The following is a 26,407-nucleotide window of genomic DNA, read 5'->3' on the forward strand; positions in this document are numbered from 1 at the left end:
GCTGCTGGCAGCCCGTGTGTTTTATAATAAACCTAAAATGTCTAAAAAATAAATCTTGATTGTATAGGCTTTTTCTTTTTACCAATCAATTAGTATTATCAATCATTAATCAAAATATACATGGATTTTAATCATTTGTCATTTAAAATAGCTTTTACCATTGATCGCTGCATGCCCAGTTTGTAGTGTCTTGGACATCTGTCTTACATTCTTAGTGTTAATCTGTTCATAAGTCTTGAGTCATTTTTGTGCATTAATAATATCTTAGCTGATTATTTTTTTTCTCTACATGATATGCCATAACATTAGATCTTGTATTTCAGATTTGAGAGGCCTGATAAGAAGCCGGCTGTTGCTTCCATACAGCCTAATGTTGGAGCTGCGGGATCTAAGAATGGTTTAGGGGAATTCCCGTTGGATCCATTCTCAGGAATGGTAAGTTTAAATGAAATTCAGTCTCTGGTATTTATGCACTGAAAGTAAAAAATTTTATAATTCCAAATATTTTATCATTTTATTTGTTTAGTTTTATTTACATACAAGTGATTACGATAGTAAAATATTCTGTTTATTTAAACAAAATAAGTATGCATGGCCCATGTTATTTCTCATTGAATAAAAAATATTGTGAATAAATAAGTAAAATATAAACACTCCAGGACATATTAACATGCTATTTTCAAAAGTTGTATTAGTCACTGTATACATATTTTATCAAAACATTAAATAAATACAGTATTGAATCACTATAGTGAGTCATTATGTTTCCTCACAGTAAGTGAAATCCGTCCCACAACATAAGCATAAACAGCTTCGAAAACAGCCAAAAATACTGTTTGTGAAGATAATTTTTCTTGTTCCCCATGAAATTTCACAATTTGTTCCCATGACATTTAGTGACGTCTTGACCTTGTAAGAAATATTATGTCATGTTTGATATTTTTTGAATTGAGTAATCATATCCTTATTGTGTGTGGTGGACTTGAGTTACTAGGCAAAAGAAACCAATTGTCCAATAAGATCGCATAGTTTTTTTACATCATCTGCCGAGTAAAACTTTTCCAAATTCCACCACAAGAGTACAGCTTTGCAAATGCTTATTCAGGGCCACTTGCTCAAAGCTGTTTGCTCTTGTGTGTGGCAGGCTTTGACAACTTTGTAAGTTGTTATTCTTAGCCGTTCATGAAGCATGAAGTAAACAAGAGCGACTGCTCACCGGTCTGCACGTTCCTCCACACGCTTAAATACGCTACAGGTGTAAGTTATTATTAAGTTTTTTAGGTAATAAGAGCTAATAAGATAGAAATTTTGAAATAATTATAATGTTTATTGGTACAAAAAAAATATTGTTTAGAATGTTCATTTGTACAAAATTAAAATATCTTAAAATTGAAAAAATAAAATTTCTTAGAATTGGAAAAAAAAAGTTGAATACCAAGACGCGATTCGAACTCACAACCTTAAGTTCTTAGAACCCATGCTTAAATGTTCGTGCCATCCATGCAACGTGCCCTGTTAGTGGTAATGGCAGTAATGTACAGTCCTTGCAGAAAACCCTATTTTGTTTTGTAGGTGTAGGGTGAACCTTGGGGTCCAACTTAAAAAAAGGGCGATGAACGTTTGTTGGAAGTTATCTCTAGTTTATGTGTACAAAATTCCAGCACGTCCGTTCAAAACTGGTGATGCTGGATGCTTTTAAAGTTCTGGTAACAAGAACAAGAACAGCAGTGAGGCTCTGGGGTCAGCGCCTTGTCCCAAAAATTTAGGACCAATGAAAACAACATCTTTGCATTAAGATCAGTGGCGTATCTGGGTGGGGGGGGGGTGCGCAGGGGCCACGCCCCTCCAAAAATAACTTGCGCCACCACAGTCGCCCTCCCAAAAATCATTTGCAAGTAGTTAAAAATCACCTAAAATCACCTTATTTTGAGAGTTAGCGCCCCTAAACTGATCATCGAGTCCCCACTTCCCCTTCACGCCCCCATCAGTACCCCCATTTCAAGACTTCTAGATACGCCACTGATTAAGATTTCACCTGCGTCGTAAGACACCGTGCGAACCATCAGTAAAAACGATAGATTGCCCGCGTCATCGCATTGCGTTCCTTATAGAATCGTGTCAGCCGACGACCTTCGGATGCAGCGAGTGCCCGGCTTTATAGAAAAGGAAGAGAGTCTACTTTGTTCATTTCGCACACGACTAAAATTTACCGCCCAATTCCGCAACTGCCAGAAGGTGCCCGCTGTAATCTCATAATGATATTTCTTGATGGTTTGTTTTGCTTTTTTGTTTTCCACACAGTGCAATTATAATTGATAATAAAACACTTATTACCACTTACAAGTTGCAGTGGGTTCACTTGCATAACGGTACTTCACACAGACCTCTAGTATCTGGTGTTAAACTTTAAAATACAAGAAAGACTCTTATTGCTTAAGCCTGGTACTCATTGTGTCTTGCGACGATCAAAAGACTGTCGTAAGATGAACCGAACTCTACTTCCTGTGAGTGCTAGACAACACGATGCTGTCTACTGATTTTCAGTGACAGTCTGCGGCTATGTCCTCACACGGCTGCTAACGGTTAACAGGATTTGGATTCTACTAACCGTTAGCTGCCGTGCATCCATACAAGAAAATCCCGATCCGGATACCAAAAATATGATGATCGAATAACTGGCCAATAAGAAACTGGAAATTGTAAACATGTACGTGTGATTGGTTGATGATAAAACGCGCTCAACTTGCTAACCGATAGTGCTTGCTAACTGTTAGCGGTATCCGGATACTGCTAACGGATAGCGCAAACCGATCCGGATACTAGGGCTCTCATGAGAACCAGGCTACTATGGTTTTTCTTTAAATGCAAACCATTGCATACCCATAATACTAAAATACTGTCCATGATTTTATTTGTAAATTTTTGACTTTTAACAGACCAGGTTTCAGTGCACAATTTTTTATAATGTTTTAGAACTGTTTTATTCGTTAATAAACCAAATACAATGGATGTTACCATATCCACTGTTCTATGCATTATACTCTGTGGATTTAGGTGAAAGAAGTGGTTTTGTGTTACATGAAAATATTTTTCTTTATTTCAAAATACCTAATCATATTACTAGATTACAGTATAATTATATGAACAAAAAATGAATGAACAGGAATTAAAGAAATGATTAGAAATTAAAAGTAAACCTTAACTGAAGATTTTATTTGTATATAATACATACATTTTGACTTCGAATATAAACCTTTTATAAAATATGAAACCATTTTTGTGATTGCATGCAATAACAAAGTCAGTCAAACGTGACCATAATGTCAGGCCCCGGAACATATTACCATACAGAATTTAATTTAATTTTCTTTAACTGGATTTTACTATCAAACATGTAAAAATCATGCGTGTACACTATGTAATAAAATATTAAATAACTATATTCTAATAAAATTTACATCTTTTAGAATTAAAAAGCGAAAAGATGTAATATGATTTGTATCTGTAACACTCATAATTGGGATTAATTAATAAATATGAATTAGTAGAAAAGTATGACAATGTTTGGAAGTGATTTTTGTTTTTATGATTTCATCAATTTGTATGTCAATAATATTGTTTCCATTCATGACTATCGTATTCAGGTTTATTACACATGGAGCATTACATCCATAAATTGTTTGCAGGGAAGGAAGATCTGCATCTGATTATGCTTAGTACCATGCCATTACTTGTCAGCTCTATCTCTTTCTCGCTCAAGAAAAACACTGTCATTGTTCAGTATATTCTCGCTCTCATTATACATACTGAGTTGAGGCATGTGTAACAAATATGAAAAATAACAAGCATGAACAAATTTGTAGAATGGTTGAGCTGTTGACTAATGGCATATGAAGTGTATATCTAATAAGCCAAGTCCAATTGTGTCGTAGTAATCATAACTAACCCTTAAAACTAAAGCATAATTCACAACATATGGTGCTACTGTTTTTTCCCTAAATTTATATTACATTTTTGTGCTACTTATCGTTTTTTTATGAAATCCAGTTTTTTTTCATTTGTTAGGTATTTAAGAGTAAAATAACACTTTTGAAGATTAAAGGATAATCTAAAAACTAAAAATCTGGGTTGTAATTTATCAAACTTGGCTTATAAATTTCTTAAGTCAAAAACTATGCATTTATAAAGGCTCGCAAGAAAATAACAGGTGAAAATTGAATGTAAAAAGTACAAAGAGGTGTTCATATACTTATGTTATGAAAATTATGACTTGAATTGACCAAAAAAATGTTATTAATTTTAAAGCCACCTATTACATACAACCAATAGATTATGCGTATCCTAATATAAAGCAGATTATGGCCCTTGAAAACGTGTGTGGGCGGCCTAATTAATATTGTGTGTATTTCTAGGCCACGGATTTTAATACTGTAGGCTTTATTGCTAAGCCAAATATACAACGAATAATTATATATTTTTGGGTTTATACATTGACATTTACGTGAGCACTCTAGCTGGATTAAGCTGTGCCTTACAGTTTGCCCTATAGTCTTTTCCGTAAGTCTTGTTAGTGTGAGCAGGACTAAAAAAATATCTTTGATGCAACATTTTGAATTTATTTCATTTGTGAAATACTTTGTTGGATATTCAAAATTATTCCTGGTTTACTTACAGTAATGCTAAATTTTCTGTGTCAAGGGATGCAGCACGTTCAGATATTTTTTTTAGTGTTGTGTTGTGAGCCTAATGCACTCAGAAATGTTAATATCTACCGTGAGTGCTTAAGATGAAATTTGTTATCTTACCGTAAGTAAGGTATTTTGTCAAGCCAAGCTCCGGAGGAAAACATTTTTTATATGTTGTACAACTGATTTTTTTTAAGACACCTTAAGAAGGTTGTTTCCAACATTTTCCCCAGTTTATAGTATTCAAAATTCTGTATCTCACTAACTGTTCCCAAGTTTTTTGTCAAACACCTTTTTTGTATCTTAGAAAATTCAGTCGTACAACATATCAGAAATTGTCTTCCTCTGGAGCCTTGCTTTAAAGGCTGAATTTAAGCAACTACTTTCTCTAGGTAAGATTGATGAATCTGGCTTAAGCAAATTCTGGAATTAATGCTTTGGGCAAGTAAAGAGCAAGATTGATATATCTGGCCCTGGCTTAGCACTTGCTACTTCCAAAAATTGAATTACTCTAAATGGGAAGAGTAAAAGACTGCTCATTCCCACAATTATTAATGAGTAAATTGACTTTTTAGACAGTGTAATCAATCATCATTATTATCATCATTACCATGATCTTCATCATCACCATCATCATAATCATTATCATCCTTTTTATTATCATTTCCTCATCATTATCATCATCATTATTATCCTCATCATCATCATTATCATAACCATCATTATTAAAGCCCCATTCCTGGCAAAATTTCAGTTGTTCAGAATGATCTGATTTTTTATTATGTGTTTTAAAGATTTATAAATATAATATGAAATTGCTAGTTTAACTGAATTTAGACATTCCTAAGCAGGAAAAAAGTGTGAATTTAGACTGAAATTTGATTTTTTGTGTTCCACACAAAAAATAAATGCGGATGAATTTCTATGTTTGATGTCTGCAAAGAAATATAGTAGGCGCCGGAAACATTAGCCTATATCCAACACTGCTAGGCTAGGCCTGGCCTTACCTTGATATAGGTTCTGTTATCACACATAAAAACGGCCGACGTGATATTTTCCGTTGCTAGTATTGACAATTGTAAAATGTAATATTTCATAGGAATTATTTCAAATTTATTTAAAAAAAGATTCTGACCGAGATTTTGACAATTAAACAAACATATCACAGGCCTACTCGATCAACCGCAGTGTGCGAGATGCAAAGTACAAAAACTAATCCCATTAGAGAGGGCGCACTTTATTGACATAAAAAAAAAATCTTTTTTTTAGTGAAATTTTGCCGGGAATGGGGCTTAATCACCATCATCATCGATACCATCATCATAATATCATTACTATTTAAACTGTCCTTTTTGCTAGATCGCACTTTAAAATTACCTTCCAAACCTTATTCCATTTGTTTTGTGGCCTACCTCTCTATCAACTGCCATTGACAACTATATTTCTAGACCACTTCACCCAATTGGAGTCAAATCATCCATAACCTAAGAGTGGTGTTTCAAAAAGTTACTGTAGCAAGAGGTGGGCCTACTTATTCACTTAATGAGTAAGAAAAATGCAGTATGCATTTGAGAACACAAGCTTGCAAAGAAACTAATACAGATAAATGGCATTAAAATCGGATTAGAAACAAAAATCAATGAAAAAGTAGTGAATTTAGTAGAATAAAAGCCCATTGCATTGCAAATGGCAGGCAATGATTTAGTAGACATCAGCAGCAAGATGCATAGCTCTGGTACATTGAATTAAGTATAATGCAAGTACTGTACAGCTATAGCAACATTGACTGAAAAATCCATCAAAAGAGATACAGTGTCTGAGTGGTAGTTAATGAGTTTTCATAATTTGCCAGGTAATATACCTCCTTTGATGCAAATGCGTTTGGTAGTAGCTAATGTGCTGTCATCATTTATGGTAGTGTCAACGTGTTATCTTTCATTTGGTTACCGATGTGTTCAGTGTTATGTAAATACATGAATATCATCATTAGTGGTGTCATTGTGTTATCATCATTTTTGTTATGAAGGCTTGGTTAACATGTTATCATAAAATAGAGGTAGTTAATGTTTGATGTTATTGTTCGTTGTAGTAATATTATTAGTTTTAAATGTGAAAAGTTCACAATGAAACCTTACTATTACATATTGAAAATTGAAAATATACCAGCAATTTCAATGATAGATGATATTCTTATTCAACATTACTTACAGAGGGGGTATAGCGAAGGTGTTTTAAATTTGAAACCTGGATGGGATTTTCTTTATTGTTGGATTGAATGCACTCTGCCTCCCCCCCCCCTCCCAAACCAAATTATGGCAAGTCTAGCTGAATTTTATTTATTATATTTCATTTAATTTATTTGATCATCAAAATATATATACAGAGAAGATATACAGTAAGTAATAATAATTCAGGTCTGGGCAGCATCCCCCAGCTGTTAAGGTACAGGTGTTCTCTGGGTGAAGGAGTCGCACTGTTTTCAACTGAGAAATAGTTCCTCAGCTCTCCCACCATGAATTGGAGACTGTGGTCTCAAGATAAGTTAGGCATTTATAGGCGGATTCAAAGAGTAGCCTGAAAAAATGGAGGGAACAAGAAAATTATATTCAGTCCGAGAGTGCCACCTTTGGGTGGAGCTGAGGTGACCTAGTTCCTCCCCTGAATCCACCACTGTGTGTGACAGATTTTTTTTTTAGTTTAATGTAGTTCCATCATTCTAGACCCTTTCAAAGTCAGACATTTGACAAATCCTACAGATTTGAACATTCGTAGGATTTGTCAAAAGTTGGACTTTTGACAAATCCTACGAATGTTCAAATATGACAAATGTATCCACAGTTAAATGAGATTAGAATTTGCCTTCTCGCATATCATGAGTGATTCAATATTAGAGTCACAACCTCCAGAGCCATAGATGAAATTAAAAGTGTGAGCATGAAAACCAAAAAGCAACCTACTTTTGGCCAATATTTTTATTACAACATTGTAAATAGTTAAATTTACATCTTAGCAGCAAGATTGGACTACTTAATCTTTAACCATGTCATTTCTTCAAAAGTTTAAACAAATTCAGTCATGAATAATCAAATACTTGAATTTGTTTGCTTTTAATATACCAATGTGCATTCATTAGAATTTATTGTCCATCCTTCAATTTATTTAACAGCTGAGTTCTCTCAAATTTATGAATATATAAATATTTTGTTATCTTGTTAGATTACATCCTTTTATTAATATTATATTCTTGAAATGTAAAAAATGTTTTATAATAATGTGTATGGTGTAGGTCTATATACTGTAATGCGATGGCAAACACGTCCGTCCTTCACCTCTGTGCTTTATGTCCCTTGCTCACGTCCGTCTATCATGACAGTTCTTTTCGTTATAAAATGGGGGTCATAAATCTAAGCCAAAAAAAAAACCATTTCTTTTTTCCTCCAGTTGTATTTTAAATGTCAAAGATTATTTTCCAAGTTAGTTTTATGTTTTACACATTTCAACTGTCCCACATAAAATTTATCTATCCTTCACACATTTATGACCAGCTTCATTCACTTTACAAAGTACAACTGGTAATTTTTGTAATTTCAAATTATTGAGAATACTTACAACATTTGAGGATTTGGTAAAATACCATAGAAAATTAACAGAATAGTAATACTGTTGTCTATCTTTCAAGCCTAAAAAAAACATGACCCTATTTTTTTAAAGTGAATTTTACTATAACGCATTAAGAATGTGTATTAGTATTGTGTATATAGTAAATAGAGTTTTAATTTAGTTTCAATCTGTTGTTGTTGTTGTCGCCAGAGAAAGGCAATGGTCTATTGATTTCCATCCATCATGTGAGGGACGGAATTGGATCAGCCTCTTTGGGAATTGAACCAGCACACACTTTGGAGAACCTTTCCAATGCTCTGATGTGTTTGGTGTTTTAGCATTTTAATGATGAATTAAAATGTTCTTAATTACTTAATTATTTATCCTCATTTAGTGGTAATTAATGTATTTTGTAGCTGACAGTCAATTATGTTAACAGCGTTGCCAGGAGCAATGCATTTATCATCCATTGGAGGTACATTAATGCATACAAAATCATTTTTATGGTAGTGCTTGTATTTCGTTTTTATGAGACATCTGCTAATTTCATGTATAATTCTACACCTGAGAAGTCAAGTCATGAATAATTCAACACCTATAAAATATCCTCATACATTATTCAGAATGATAGAATTAGCTTCCTTCCATCACCAAGACGATACCGTGAGATGATAAATAATAGGAAGGACAGTGTTAAGAGGTAGCAAATTCTCTTAGTGTGCCTCTCTCATTTTTCTGTTCACATCAGAAGTGAAAAGCAGAGAAATATAATTTAAGTAATATATATAATAGATTCTACTGCCGGGCAGTCATGCATCAATACCGTGAATTCATAATTTCAATCAAAAACCAACTGGCATATTAGCGTGTTTACTGTAGGAGCATGGAGTACGTTAATAGTACAAACATGTGTTGAGCGTTATTCAAACAAGGGTTGTTTGAATTTACAAAGCATAAATAGCAAATATATTGACGTGCATCTTATTTGCTAACACATTTGCAATTAAAATTTACACCAAAATTGTTAGTATGAATTTTAAATTAGTTTTTGTCTACACAAAATCAGCTCGGCTTATCTAAGCCAGAATATATGAGCTTCATTCACAACATAAAAGAAAATGACTTAGACTTTATCAGCCATTGTGTAAAGGAGATCAAAAAGCTAATGGTCTGGGGCATGTGTTAGAGGGCTGAGGGTAGGAGATGAGATTTGGGTATAAAACAGCTGCAGAACAGTAGTGGAAATAGTAGTGGTTCTAGGCATGCCACCCTGATTTGGCTTTTATAACCCTGAACAAAAATAAAATCCTAATACTTCATTTTGAACTATATATTAGCCATGTGGAAAAAAATTTGTTCCTAAATGGCTGAATGTGCACAGCACTTTTTCCAGTGATCACTTACTGTAGTTATATAATGAAATAATATTCTGCTGTTATACTGTGCATCAGTGAATTTGACTTGAAACCTGTTTATCTAACATTATGCAGTAATTAGCTGGAATTGCGCTGTTAGGGTGATAATTATTAACCATGCTGATGATAAAATAAGAAACAAAAAACTAGACAGTATAGGCTTTGAAGTGAAGTATGACAACGCCGCTGTATACAATTATTGATGAATTGAGTAACAAGTTTAGGCTTTAAGGGAATACATTTTTGCATCTTACAAAATAAATTATCCATTGAAATGTGGAAAACATTAAAAAGTTTTACATCATGACTTTGTGCAGAACATTTTAAAAATGGTGGGTTTACAGTATGCTTTGAAAGCAAAATCTACTTAATTTTAGGATTTATTTTCACATTTTAATGTTGAAGGAGGGCTCATTGCATTTTCATACAATATTCTTAAACCAAGTCCAGACTATCAAATTTTATTTGACAAAAACATGTGAGATGCCTAAATATAGTCATGATGACATCATATCACATGACCATATATAGGCACATCATGACTATATATGGGCATATACAACAGTTTTTGTCGAATAAAATTTTGTATTCTGGATAGGGATTAAGTTCATTGTAAAGATTAGAAAATAATGTGAATGTATGATGTAATATGATAAAGATGACATGATAATATGTCTTCATTTTAATAAGAACAATAACACATGAATAATTAGTGCTACCTACATCAATATTTTTTTAGGATGTGTATACAGGTTTGATAGGTGTAGTGCAATTATAAGAGAAATTATATTAAATCAACATAAATTGCTGCATAGGGTTTGCATATTGAAACTAATTATATTATTGATATAATCAAGTATCAAGTATAGCCCTTCAAAGAAAAGCAGAAATCTGCAAAACTGGAAAAAATCGCCCTAACCATGAATTGTACCTTGATCTTTCTGTTGTACTGTATATAGAGATACCCTAACCAATTGAAGGTGGCTAATTTCACACTTTTTTGCTCATGCATAGAACAGCACTAGTTCTCAACACACCTTTGAGTTTTTCAAGAATTGGCATTGTTCGACTGTTTTGTAAAAAGATGAAACTAAACTCTTTTTACAGTGAGGATATATAAGTACAGACTAGAAACTGGGTTATCCTCAAAAGATCTTGCTTTGTTTAATCAATTAACTTAAGGCAAATCAGTTACATGTTTATTTTTTATATATTTTTAAATGCTTCATCATAAGAATAATGTATAAATATTATATTCTACTAATTACATGTTTATTTTTTATATATTTTTAAATACTTCATCAGAAGAATGATGTATAAATATTATATATTTTGTTAATTAAAAGGATCAAGACTTGGTATTGATGGAAGACCAAGAAGAAAGTCTTGGAAGAATACAATTTTCCCTTCATTACAACTTCACGGAACAAACACTGATCTTGAAGATAATCCGTGCCCAGGATCTTCCCGCAAAAGATCTTAGGTAAGGCATTTATTTTTTGTGGATTCAGCTTTAAAAAGTGAATACAAGTCAGCATTTTAAAATGTTGTGTGCCTAAAATGTATACCACCTAAAGCTTGTTTCCATACAATTGCTACACGCTATTGCTGACAGCTTTCGGTGATGCTGATTGAGTCGGGAAGCCTTTGCGATTTCATCGTGGACTGCTACATAGTACAATGATTGCACTGATAACATTGGTACTATCTTCATTTACTTGAATGTAGTGGCGTATCTAGAAGTCTTGAAATGGGGGTGCTGATGGGGGGGGTCGCAAAGGTGAAGTGGGGGAGGGGCTCGATGATCTGTTGAGGGGCACTAATTCGCAAAATAAGGTGATTTTAGGTGATTTTTAATAATTTGACTGTGATTTTGGGGGGAGACTGGGGGAAGGAGTATTTTTTGGAGGGGTGTGTGCCTCCCGCGCACCCCCTCCCCAGATACGCGACTGCTTGAATGTTGACTATAAGTACTTGAGCTGAGCAGTTGGCTGAGAGGCGATGTTCCCGCTTCTTGTAAAGACCCCGGTTCAAACCTGGCCAGCGTCGGGTTGTAATTGGATCTCATCGCTCCTCGAATACCCCTCATATTGGGAGTTAGGTGGGTTAAGGACAATGTTTGTATCTGTATGTGTCTGTTATATATTGTAGTTCAGTCGAGTGGCACTGCACTGCGGCTGCCACGAGCCCTAGCCCGAATTTCCAATTTAAATAAATAAATTCCAATAAAGAACTATTATTACCGTATTATTATTATTATTAGTTATTATTGTTATTGTTATTTAATAGGAGTAGTAGTAAATTATTTATTTACAATGTGTTTTTAAGTTTTTATTTTTGTTTATTTTCTAGTATGTCTATAAATTCAATGATTTAATTTTTATTGTATATATTTTATAAATTACAACTACATAATTTTATGATTTTTAAACATATATTTAATGTATTTTAAATCAAAATAGGTATTTTAAAGTCTATCTTGATTTAAATTAGGTCTTTTTTGTTTATGAATTTATATTTTATTCTAAATATATCAAAATGGTGATAATTGTACTTGCCTTTCTAAAATGCAACTTCAATCTAGTGCATTTTTGTTAGTATCTGACCGCATATTTTTTATGTGTAATCATTTATGTATGGTCTACCTTTTAAAATAGTGTAATGGATTTTTTTAAGATGGTTGGAATTTGATTGTAAATTTAACAATGATAATTTGAATTGTACTCTTGTTATTGTATACATAAGACAAGTACTTAAATTCAGTGCAATTCATTATAGTGCTGATTGTATATATTGTCATGTTCAATATTTTTAATATATTCTATAGATCATTTTTTTAAGATGGTGATTTTTTTTATTAGATATCTGGAAGTGGGCCAGGTCAGTTTTATCCCCAGAAAAAAAATGTAGTCAGAAAATTATAAAGCATCACTTCGACTAGCTAATTTTAAAATTAGGTTCATGAAACCCTTCCCTGAACAGGTTAATTTGTTGGTATTGATAGATTTCCTGTCTATTTATCTACTTGAAGATCCATTATATTTGACTAGCCTAATAGGTATAACTCATTGCCAATGTGTAAGCATTCAAAATCGTAGGAGATGGCAGGGGGGAAGTAGGCGATCTCCATTTTATCAGAAACGTGCTCTCCTGCATTATGAGAGGTACCTGATAGTTAATATTAATATTAATATTACAATTGGTTGCCTTCAGGAAAAAGGTTGAGGTCTATTTTGTGTAAAACCAAGAGATATCATAACTCCATCAGAAACTATAACAACATTAGCAACAGAAAACCGTAGCAGTTGGCAATTGAATGGTCCCATTTTAATTTGAGCAATGCCCAGTTTACACAATAATACAATTTTACATTGACTATTTATTTTTATACTATACAGTATTATATTTTTATATTGCAATTTTTATTAACAGTTTTTTCGGGTTCTTTGTGCAATCAATTAATAATGTAATTTAACATCCTAATTTTTCTACAATGTAAATTTTGTTGTATATAATGTATTTATTTGATATTTCTAATGTGTTAATTTGCATGTATTTTATTAACTTTATAATTCTGTATTTTTATATTGATTTTTTTTTTTTTTTTTTATTAAACTGTAATTGTGTAATTTTTGAGCAATGACTTTCTCTCAATGTAATTTCCTTTTTGGACAATAAATTTGAATTTGAATTTGAATGACTCTGAAATACTACAAATGCCAAATTTGTTTGTGTTCCCACTTGGTTCAATATTGGAGATTTCTAGTAAAACCTTGACTATGCCAGTGGTCTAGAGGAATATAATGTTATTTCGCCCATATCGTGATCAACTTCCTCTCATTTCTGCTAGAGCAAAACAGTCGTACTTGGAGCCTAGAATAAACATTTTTGCCTGTTTGATTTAGTAATATTTTATTGATGAATAAAAAAAAATGTGAGTGTTAAAGGTAAAAATTAATTGAGGGTGCCCCTAGGCAATTGCTAGGTATCCTATTGTATTTGTGATGATGTATACTGTTCAGTAAATGGACTGATTAAATGCATTATTAATTTTTTCATGAGATTTCGTAAGAAAATTTGACATTTTTGTTGTGATGGGTGCGTTAATAGACCAAACAGTATATACATACAGGTATGCCAGTGTTTTCAACTACTGGTGTTACTTAATTTAATCCTGATATCGTTTTTGTAGCAATGTTTTACAGTTGGCTGAATTTGTGCCATTTGAAATTAATATTCATAAGACCCATAAAATGAATTAATCTAAATATAGTATTCTGTCTTTGACCTTAGGGTCAAATGGTAAAAATTGCAAATAGTTATTAATATTGAGATTATATTTTGAGGCTTTGTAATGAGAGAAAAAAAAATTGGCTAAGTAACCCAAAGAAGACTATTTTATCTGTTTAAGCCAGTGCTCAAGTGGCTAACACTCATTTCTACTACTTAATTTGAAATAAAAGGCATATTTTTTATGGAAATATATAATATTCATTTTTTAACTTGGCTCAACAGATATGTGGTTGGTCATTTTCCACCTCATGTCGCCAGTTAACTGAACTGCATCTAATCTTTAAGTAAAATCTAAAAGAACAACTACCAAGGTGTTCTCTTTAAAATTTATAGTATAATATTAATGTTTCCTGCACATGGATGGTTTTTTTTTTCTAATGCTCCTTAGATTTGATTAACAGAAATGATTACTCTTATTCCAGGCATAGTTTTATATTTAATTTTAACGTGTCTGGATGAGTGTGTGTGTTATAAATAAATATAAATTATTAAAAAGTATCTGTACATGTATTATATACTCATTTAAATAAACATTTATGCATTATTTATGAACACTTGAAACTTGATCAGCTTCGATATCATTCATATTTTTATTACTAATCAATCCCAACAATTGATTTAACCTTCATCAAAAATGTTATTAAAACATTTTTAAACAGTGATTTACCAAAATATGATAATGTGAAGCATAGCAAAATTACCAAATGACAAAAGCATATTGGCTAATATTTTAAATCTTCTATTTAGTCTTCGATAAAAATGTATAAAATTATTCATAAAAAATTCAAACGTGATGAGTATGACAATGGACATCATTGACATTTTAATTATTAAAAAGAAAAGAAAAAAAACAACTGAAGGCTGATAATACCTCACAATTTAGAGACTGCAATCCTGAATAAAATTGATCATAAATTCATAGTGTTGAGCTTAGTCATGGAGGTGGTCAATAGACAGGGTAGGCTTGAAATAAGCTAGTGTTTTAATGAAATTGTGAGGGTTTATTCATGGAGTAATGGTTTATCATTGTATATTAATGGTTATTATTGATATGTGGGGCTTAAAGTATGTGCTACATAAATTATTCTACATTTGATAGAATCCATAATTGATGATGTTCAGCATCATATTTAAAAAAAATATCTTCCCTTAAACATTCACAATAAAATTTAACATATAATTATTACATTTTTAAATAGTTGAAAAAATGTAATAAAACTGGGGGTTTTTTTAAGTTATTATGAGTATATAAATCTTCGATTGTTAAAAATAATACTGATTTTATTTTGAAAGAATACAATATTTTTATCATTACCGTATATATAGAGAGAACTGATTGTTTATTATTCATGGCAAATATATAATTGACTTTTTGTAACAGAAAAAAATATTATCATTATAGTAAATAGTTAATAGGGAAAATTTATTTTTTATTTTTATTTATGAAAAATGTATAATTATGATAAATTTCCACAATAAAATACAATATTATTATCATTATAATAAATAGTTTATAGAGAGAAATATGATTGTTTATTTGTTATTCACTGAAAATGTAGATTATGAGTTTTCAATGCAAAATACAATATTTTTTATCATTATAGTAAATAGTGTATAGAGAATATTAATTGTTTATTTATCATTCATGGCTATGATTTTTCACAGTGGGACCAGTGATCCTTTTGTCAAAATTCTATTACTTCCAAATAAAAAGAGTAAGATGGAAACAAAGGTGAAGAAGAAGAAACTAAATCCCACATGGCATGAGACATTCCTATTTGAAGGTAAATAATACTTATTTTAGGTGTAACTTTTTAATTCCCTTACCCACTGGATAAGCATGGACCCCACCTCCCCCTCCCCCCCATTGTCCAATGCTACGACAAGCTCGTCGGAACTTAAGACTATCTGATTGCCAATTCTTAATACAGTATTGTGGTTGAAAAGCACAGGTTTAGGTCATCTAAGCCGGGCACTCACTAAGTCCGACGGTCTTCAGCCGACGCATTTCTACGAAGAATGCAACACAACGACGCACATGTACAGACGCAGTGTGTGCTCAGCTTAAGCCATAAAATCTCTCACCATCAACGCCCAATATTGATTTTACTCTGGAACCCTGGCCTATGCTTTAGGCATCCCCTTGATCCGGCCCCCTGCCAGACAAGTAGGCCAATCCTTTGTCAATGGAATACTGCTTTAAAATAGCATTTTTACGGTTTTAGACTGCCATTTTCGGCCATATGGAGGTGCCTATTCTCCCATTTTGCTACAACACTTGGTGGGGTTGAGGTGAGTGTTGATCTTCTGACAGGGACCTTTGACGCCTTGTCTAGGAATCTCTGACTCGGACACCAGTATATGATTTACAATATGCAGATTTTACAAAAATATTTGGATTATTACCATCAATTGCATCTTATCATATAATCCATAATTTGCTGCAGTATGTTCAGCCCAGGATTTTTCCCACATTCAATTAAAAAATATTTGAAAGGATTGGTATACGTCATTGACAGCCGAATTACTTTTCCATATTACCATCATTAAATTATGATGACAACAAATATTTCTTGCTCCCAGATATCCTTATCTGTAAATGGTACAAAGCAATAATTAATAATAATAGGGATTGAAAATTGCCAAAACACCATAAGAAATGCATTTTTAAACTCATAAACTAACTCTGAGTAAAAGCTGTTGAAATCTAAATAATGATGATAATATGAATAATATTTTTTTTTTATCATTTAAAGAACATTTCTGTGTGAAGTAAGGAATAATAGAAGGTTATAGATTTATAATATTGGCATTTAGTATTATAATGAGTCTTGGAATATGAAATTAATTGAAATTAATAAGCTATCATTCCCTCATTATATTAATATGCCTGAGGGGCACTGGCTTTGAGATACCTGCCAGCAATAATAGGGGCTGCTCTCAAGGGAATTTTCAGAATTTTGTTCAAATAATAGAGAGATACAGAATAGATAACGATTAAAACCTACAGTTGGAAAGTCAAAATTGTCATTCTTAATATATTATTTGATATTTTATCTTTAATAAGGATAGTAATCAGTTTTGGGAAATTTTTCTTAAATCGATTTTATTCATTTAAATTGGATTACATTTAACATTCAATTTCATTTATATGCTAATAATGCTGATTTGTAATTAATCTGGCTTATTGTTATCATACATATTTTTATATTATTTTTTATATACCGTAATTACCATATTCTGGCCATCAAGGCTAAACATCGCTAGGCGCATGTTTCTACCAGAATAAATAAACAATTTTTTATGTCTAAGAATAAATTGTGTGTAATCCAGTGTGCATCAGAATATACATTTTTCCTTTCAGGTTTTCCATATAACAAATTACAAGAACGTATTCTGCATCTACAAGTACTGGACTATGATAAATTCAGTAGAAATGATGCAATAGGGGAAGTGAATATACCGTTGTGTGATGTTGAGCTTGCCAAAGAAACAACATATTGGAAGTCTCTCTTACCAAGCAAAAAATCAGCAGTAAGTGGAATTCAGTGTAGAAATTTATATAGTAATACAGGTTTCCCTCAAATTAAAGACCCCTCCAATTAGAGACATTTCAGCAGCCCCAAATAAACACCTATCCTTTATCTATTTGATACCAAAGCTACTAAACACCAGCAAACTCTTGTCCCAAAAGTGCTCTTTAATTGGAGGGAAACCTGTAATTATTATTATAAGATATTTTATAATGATAAAATTGAAAAACAGTATTCTTAAATTAATCGGACATTAAGACAATAGAAGCTGAAAGAGCCATTAATAATGGCTCCCTAAGGCTTCTATTGTCTATAGTGTCCAAAATAACTTGGCAATATAGTGCTTCATAAGTCAGTTACTTTATATGATATATTAATCAAACTGCTGTAGCAGTGACCATTTGCCAGTGATATGATAAATACATTAACTATGTGTGTGCATTAGCTGCGCGTATATGAGACTAATTTGCTACTATGCGCACTGACACTCTTCAATACTGTGATTAAATTTATTGTGGTTGATGAACTTGAGGTTATTATTAGGTAGGACTTATTATTAGGTAGGACTAACATCCTGGTAACATTTGTGAGATAAAAATTTAGTATAAAGATTATGATGAATATTTTCAGCATTGCCTTTTGTTAGTTTTTTTACAAGTCTAGTTACCACAAAATTATGTGCTTTTCTCAGCCTAGCCCAGGTGGTCTAGGCTTTATTTGTGTTTACCAACGCTGTAGAGCGAGATTTGTAAGGTTTATTGTGTGCCTTCAGAGCTTGGCCTAGCAGTGAAATATATCCATATCTTCACAAAGAGAAACAAACATGAGAGGCAAAAAATACCAGACAGTCATCGAATAAGTTTCTGCTTGGGGATAGGAAAATTATGTGGAAATGAAAATGACAATGTCCTGACTGATTGCTAATAGATATTAATTTCTACAAGAATTGGGCACAATGTTTTAAGTTTGTAATATAAATATAAATATATAATTTGTATGCATTTTTAAATATGTGTGGAGCATGATTATGTTTGTGCTGCTGTCAATAAGAAATTCAATGCCGTTATTGATCATTAAAATTTGTTCCGTTTTTACGCACTCTAATCCCTTATAGCAGTTTATTGCACTTGTTTTTAGTTACGTTAAATTTTCTAAACTACAATCTGGTTAGAGACGTGGGCAAAACAATATGAAGGTAATGAGCGGATTGTCTTCATTGTTAATTTTCTAATTATGTACAGTATTATGTGATAATTGTGTGCGTAACCCTGCATAAGCTGGAGCCTCAGATGGGAACGCTCCATATGCACATATTTACAAGGCAATTAGTTCAATTATCTTAGTTGTCATAGAGATATCCATAAAGCTCATCAGATCAGCCATCAAAAAACATGAAGATAATATGAACACACACTGTTTCATAAACATGACTCCATAAAGGCAGGAAGAAAGCAAGTATTATTGTTTATTTCTGGCTCCCTAGCTATAAATAATAGCTTCAAATGTCATATTAATTTTCATGCTGGCATAAAAAGATACTTTTTGTAATTATATTAAAATTTATTTATTTATTCATAATATTTTTCTAGGATGGACCTGGGCAGCAGTCAACCCTTGAGACTATGTAGAAATTTGAAGGCTTGACAAAGCAAACGTACATAAATTAAAAAGAAGCAAATTTTTCATATACTGATATTCTAGGTTATTTTTAAATTCATTTTTAAAATGATAATAATAAACAATTATTTGTTGCTATGGATATTATGTTTATATTATAATTAAAAAGCACTATTGCATAGAATAAACAACATCATTATATCATAATTTCTGTATTTAACAATACTTGTTTTGATTACAGGCTAAATTGGAAATGTATTTTGTTTCACATGATATATAAATTTTGTCATTGCAGGGCAAACTATTGTATTTCCAATCTGTTTTTGGTTGCAGGGAACACTAGATGTTATATTTTTCTTTATGATATATTTTCTTTTGCGATTGCAGGGAAAACTGGGTGATATTCTATTTTCAATCATGTATGTACCTTCACAAGGACAACTCACAATAGTAGTAATGAAATGCAGAAACCTTCAAGCAAAAGATTTTACTGGCAAATCAGGTGAAAGCATTTTTCTTGTTTGATATAGTAGTTGGTATTCCTAGCTGCTTATATGTCCTACACATGCACATAACACGATGCGCTAATGGAACAACAGGCTGAAAATAATTTAATATTAACACCTGCCCACTTTGAATGCCGTTACGAAACTGAATATTTTTTATTACCGATGTTTATGTTGTGTGCACTTATTATAATGGCAAGGATGCTAATAATGGTAAACACTGCTAATAATGATATTACAGTACAGTACATATAATCTATGCACATAATAATGTATCTATTGTATAAATAAAATGAAGGAAGTGATAAAGACAGCTATAAATATGAAGTTTTAAATTGTTGATAGTTGTAAGAGTTGAGGTGTGGAATTGTGGTTAAGTGCTCACCTTCAAGTCCGAAAGTCAAATACTTCAAATACTTTACAAAAAGCCTTGTACAGACTATTTTATTTGATAAAAAATGTGATATGCCTTAATATGGTCATGATGACATCATGTCATGACCACACACTGTAATATATGGCACATCATGACATATAACATATAGGCACATCATGATTATATACTGTATGGGAAACAACAGTTTTTCATCAAAGAAAATGTGATAATTTGGACCAAGCTTTAGTTATAATCACAAGGGTCTCAAATAGTGAGCTTTGCTACATTATTCATCCCTGTTAAATATAAGCAAGGGGACAAAATCAATTTCCAAATGGTGACCAATTAATAAATGATGCTATAAGATGACTCTAACAGACTTCAGGGTGGCTATGATTACATTACCTATAAAATGGTGAATTACGCATAGTTTTGTATCTCAGACTGTTGAATTATGGGGTAGGGTATGTTAAAATATTTATCAAGATTGTTGAATAGTAAATATCTGGAATTATTGAATTATGGGTAAAGCTTCTTATGGGTGTTAAATTGTGTATCAAGATTCTTGAACTTTGGGTAAGGATTGTTGCAGTATTTGGATTGAGATTTGATGTGTATAATAAGATGAAGATGATGGCAAATGAGTCTAACTTCTACCCAACCGGGTGTAGAAGGTTAGAAAAGTATCTAATTGCTTTATCGCTGATGTTGATTGGCTTGTTGAGAAATGTTAAAAACTCACGATCCGAGTAAGGCAAAGTGGACATCAACGCTCTCATTCGGTCACTGAAGCATGTCTTGAGGAAATGATACTTTCAGTGTACGGCCTCAAATACTTAATATCAATCCTGTCACCCTGAACATGTATTTTTTATCCTTTTTTGGCAGTTTACAGGACTCCAGAGGGCTTCTTGGGTTCAAAGGTTCATTTGAAGTGAAAACTATCTGTGCACTTGGATAAGCATGAGAGAAATGAAACAATCTTGTTTAATCATATACATTCCAACTTGTAAATGTCACCGTGTTTTAAATGCATGAACATTTTTTATGCAGACATGGTAATATCATACTATCTCTGTACCACAGACCCACCTATTCACCCTTAGTTGGTTTCATGTTATGTAAAATGGTACACAAAATATTTCAACCACCAGCCTTGGTTACATAGTTATTGATCTTTCTTCGCATGTCTCTAACCTTGATGTGTTCCTCGATGCACATGAAGAATCGCATCAACTCTGTGTGCCGTGCCTCCCAGGTTGCAATTTATAAAATCAGCCACATCAGAAAATTTGTAGACCTGACGTGCAACTGTTCATGAACTCATTACTTCTTACTTGAACAAACTACTTATGTTTGAAATAAGGAAGCAGTAGTGTGTTTTACTGGTTCCCAATCTACAATTTCCAAAATCCATTATCTATCGTTTAAATCTCTTTATTAAGCAGTACACTTATTCCTTTCATCATTAAAATTGTTCCTATACATTCTAAGAACTAGCATGACTGTCTTACCTTCCGCTGTACCACGTCTGTAGTAACTTTCTGATAATATTAAATTATCAAGAAAACCAATGGTCATCCTTCGTATTATTTCCACTACATCTCCAAAACCGTGCGGACCCCAACAATGCTGACTTCTACATCCACACCTATTAGTATACTCTTAAGTTTATCTCGTACCCTCTGTGTTATTGTTCCTAAGGATCCCACAACAACTTCTACCAACTTTCATTTTTACTTTCCATAGCTTTCTAATTTCTCTGGCAAGATCTTGGTATTTTAAAAACATTTTCTCTTTTTCACCCACTCTACTGGAGTAGATACAGTATATCTATTATTTGACATTCCCAAATCAAGTCTTCTTTCTGAAATTACATATCTCGCACTAAAGTCTCACAACAGCATGTTGATACAAATATTCACTTCTATTGAACCCACGGTTTCCTGACACCAATGTATTGCTCTTGCCAAAAAGCTAACCCAGTTGGACCCAGCATATATTTGGATGCTAGCAGATTGCCTATTGGATGCGACTGGCATCAGTGGGAAGAACAAAACTAAACTGAACTGAACATTATAATGTCTCATTTTATATTCTTTCTGCACAAACACATCTGACATACACTTACTATTTGCCTTACCGTCTCACGGTTCTGCCTACATATTCTATATTTTTCATTTACTTGCAGCATCTCAATCTTCAAAGTTCAAGCAATTATTGCTTTTGCAGCTATGGTTAAACCCACATATTCTCTTTTCAACTTTCCTTCTTTCATGTTTCCTCAATACTTCCTTGTTATTGTTTTTATTATTTGCATTCATGGACATCTAAATTTGCAAACTGTACTTGTTAAATGACCTTGTCAATTTTTGAAGTGACATTCATACTATTTTTAATTAAACTCAGTGCACACGTCCTAATGGTATTTTCTTCAGATTTTAGTTTGCTAGCCATTACAGCAGAATTTGTTTGATCTAATTATTTTGCTAGTTCATATAACCCAAGATCACCCATCACTATGTGGCTTGTGGATGATGACAATTTACATAATGACCATACAGTTACTCAATTATTTGCTTAGATCTTTATAATTCTGCCATGTTGGGATTGGGACTGTAGGTATCTAAGATTATTAAAATTTGTGTATCTAGTATTGAATTAACATAACCCTGGAAACTAAATGTCAGTAGCATGTAAGAAAGGTAACAGTATTCTTGCCTTTTTACAATGTAAACATTATCACTGTAAACTGAGAGAATGTTCTAAAAAAATGTTATTGAGCAAGCATTGGGATACAATATTATATATTGAAAATAATTTGATATTTTCTGTCTTACCATAGATCCGTATGTAAAGATTTGGCATATGTACAAAGGAAAACGTGTCGAGAAAAAGAAAACAACAGTCAAAAAATGCACCTTGAATCCCGTCTTCAACGAAGAATTTGTATTTGACGTTAACTTGGACAAGATACGGGATACAAGCTTTATCATATCTGTACTTGACAGAGATAGAATATCAAAAAACGATATCATAGGAAGCGTGCTGATAGGACACAAGACATCTCCGTTGGAAATGAAACACTGGAACGAGATGTTTGCTAAAGCACGCCAACCTATAGCTCAGTGGCACTTGCTTAAGGACATGTCATAATAGAGCTGTATGCTGCGATGATGAAATGTTAAACATGATATTTATTGGGGGAAAAAAAACCAGTAAAGTTTGATTGCATTATGATATATTGCAGAGTTTGGAATATTAATAACAATGAGGATTGTGCAATGTCTCCTTAATGTTGTAGGCCTACTGTAACGAAAAACGGACAAGTAACATTGATTTGGTAGTGGACGTATCAGATTGGAATAGCTAGTCTGCAAGCCTAAAAGAAGGATGCAATGCCAGTGTATATCTATAGAGAGACACTGAAGATTAACGAGCAGAGAATATGCAGAACAGATCTTGTGAGTGCGTGACCAAGCAAATAATTACAAAGGATAATTAACTGCTGTCAGTAATTGGATAATTCATGTTTAAAAAGATATCAAATATTCATTAAATCATTATTTCAACATTTCATGTAACTTTAGTGTACTTAGTGCACCCCCCCAAGTCTTTTATCTTTGGTACCCTTTTGCGTGACCAACCTGTATCCAAAATCTTCTGCCTTTGGTGCCCTAGATTCCAGAGAAATTCTAATATTGGAATTAAGGAGTTGAAAATCCATGCAACTTGAACTCCATTTCACTACTTTGTGTCTTGTGTAACTTTTACTGTAATCAATAATTGCGTTTTTGTATGGCATACGCCTTGAGTTAACTTGTTCTGATTAATGATGTATTTATAGTTGGTTTACGAACTTTCAATTGTGTATGAGATGTTGAATTTTAGAAATCATCTTAAAATCTGCCTAAAAAATATTAAATATCCACATTTTTCTTATGAAGTGTGAATGGTAAAGATTGTGTGAGCACATTGCTCCCATTATCTAGTTGTTGACAGTAATTCCCATTAGGAGTGTTTTATGTACAGACTATCTACACAAGCTTCATTACGCTTCAATACTGTATGCAATATTTACAGAGGTTGTGTTTTAAAGTGTGGCATTCGATTACCACCTGGCTGTACTACAATTATATACATATCAACAGTTATTAATGCTTTTTTCTTACAATTATTATTCTTATTGTCAAGATTCAATAATACTTCATATGAAATATATTATATTAATATAAGAATAGTATAGCACACTGTATACAATTGTTAAATATATATATATATATGTATAAATATATATATATATACTACTTGGTTTTTTTTTTGTTTACATTGATATTGCACATTGGTTTTAAAGGTGCTATTAATGTAATATCTTTTATATAAATAATATACCATACCCAAAGAGTTTACCGAGAAGATAATATGAGTTTCGCGAAGAGCCTTATTTAAGTTTGTATCCACTATGAAAATACATATTTACATTTGCTAAAGGACCTATATCTATTGAAAATATGAGTAAATATGGAAACAATAATATAATACATGGTATTATTCCTGTCAGTATTGTCTATGTGTAAAATAAACAGTTAATTTCAGACTTTTTTCTTTTAAAACTTAAATGACAACCAAAATTGTTTTTTGCAACATTTATGTTTAAGCAATGTTTATTCAACATTTTATGTTAATACTGGCTACCAATATTTTAAGCTGATTTTTCACTACAGAAAGTTTTTATAAAGGTAAAGTAATCTTGCTTCTTAATTCATTCTTAAATACTGAGAATTCCGCTGAAAACCCCAACTTGGTTTAAGCAGTGTTTATCAAAATTGTATGTTAATCCTGGCTACCAATATTTTAAGCTGATTCCTCACTACAGAAAATTGTGAATTCTTTTTACAAAGGTAAATAAAGTAATCTTGCTTTTTAATTTATTATAATTAGAATTCCCCTGAAAACCCAACTTTGTTTTTAACTTATATATTGATAAAAAAATAATAATAAAATACAAATTTGGCAACATTGTTTTGGACTTATACTACTGTTGCTTATTAAATTGAAGCATGAATATTTAAATTGTAACCTAAAAAAATGCTTTACATTAGAAAATCATACATGCATGATCGACATGTAAATATATCTTATTTTTTTCTTAGCAATACATTCATCACATGCAGGGTAAGTTTCAATTTCAGTTATAATAAAAGATGGTTGTCATAAAGCGCTTCAGAAGTCCTTTGGGACACATGTACAAGCAAAAAATGATAATTTGATGCAATTTGTTGTTTGCTAGCTACTACTACTACCACTGCTGTTGAGGTATTGTGAACATTTTATATTGAGGAAAGATTTTTTTTTTATTGACATATCTCAACATGAGATGTGTGTAATGGATGGGGTGGGATGGGGTAGGGTAAGTGGGTATGAGGTTGTGTGCTTTTTTTCTATGCCTATTAAGTGTGCTTTATTGTGTGATATAAACTTTACTTTATCAATGGATAAATATTATTTAAATAGAAAAGTGATATTTCTTTAGAATAGAATCATTCTAATTCATAATAATGTATACATACAAATTGAATATATGTAGGGATATGATTAAGTTTCTTTGGTATAAACAAGTTAAGCATTACATACATAATACACTGCATACATTTTCACATATTCCAAGTTTTAAAATACACACCTTACAGATTATTCATTAAACTGTGTTCGCAGATTACATAAAACTATTCTAAACTGTTTGAATAGAAATATAGCTACTATGGCTAATATTATATCATTAATTACTTGTAAGGTGCATTTGTTTTAACGTGGAACCTATTTATGTACTGTATATGATATTCTGTAACTGGTTTTGAAATTTGTCTGAACTATTCATCTTTCATATCTTACCTTATTAATATTTAAATTTTATAAATACCATATATAGAGAGCCATCATCATTATCAGAATATTATAGAGGTTCCTTTAGGGAACAGTAAAATGTGACTGCTCCACCAACCCACAATGGAAACATGATGGCAATAGATTGTAACAATGAATCCAGCATGACTTGATGTGTTGTATCTGCATTGAACTATAACCTTTCTTTTCCTGCAGATACTATATCTGCATTGACCTATTCCACAACCTGTTGAAGGTGATGGTAGCCAAGCCTCTATGATGTATTCTAACCTAAGGCAAATAAAGTGCATTTCATGTTTTGTTTATAATCTTATTTTGTTGTTATTCAAAATGCATTATTCTTTTATGTGTAGAAAAATTTGCGTTATTTTTACACTAATAGCATAACCAAATAAATCACTGGCATGTACAAATCATCCATCACACAACAGGGGTCGTAAGTTCCACGCAAATCGTAAGAGAATCCCAGAAATCGAGA

General features: G+C 32.1%; 1 protein-coding gene across 7 annotated transcripts in view; it reads left to right on the forward strand.

The window, feature by feature from the left end:
* The window catches only part of LOC117104879 (synaptotagmin-7-like), a 48,135-nt gene extending 21,893 nt beyond the window's left edge, over positions 1-26,242 (forward strand). For all 7 annotated transcript variants that reach the window (XM_033245765.1, XM_033245762.1, XM_033245763.1 and 4 more), the window contains 6 exons: positions 324-435; positions 11,047-11,183; positions 15,659-15,777; positions 17,358-17,527; positions 19,531-19,645; positions 22,871-26,242. In XM_033245765.1, coding sequence (XP_033101656.1) covers positions 324-435; positions 11,047-11,183; positions 15,659-15,777; positions 17,358-17,527; positions 19,531-19,645; positions 22,871-23,181 — 964 coding nt within the window. In that variant the 3' untranslated portion in view covers positions 23,182-26,242. The remainder of the gene's footprint in view (positions 1-323; positions 436-11,046; positions 11,184-15,658; positions 15,778-17,357; positions 17,528-19,530; positions 19,646-22,870) is intronic.
* Positions 26,243-26,407: the final 165 nt, after the last annotated feature.

The sequence above is a fragment of the Anneissia japonica genome, unplaced genomic scaffold, assembly GCF_011630105.1.
Source record: "Anneissia japonica isolate Jap-2015-1 unplaced genomic scaffold, ASM1163010v1 scaffold287834_len5846547_cov211, whole genome shotgun sequence".
Lineage (NCBI taxonomy): Eukaryota > Metazoa > Echinodermata > Crinoidea > Comatulida > Comatulidae > Anneissia > Anneissia japonica.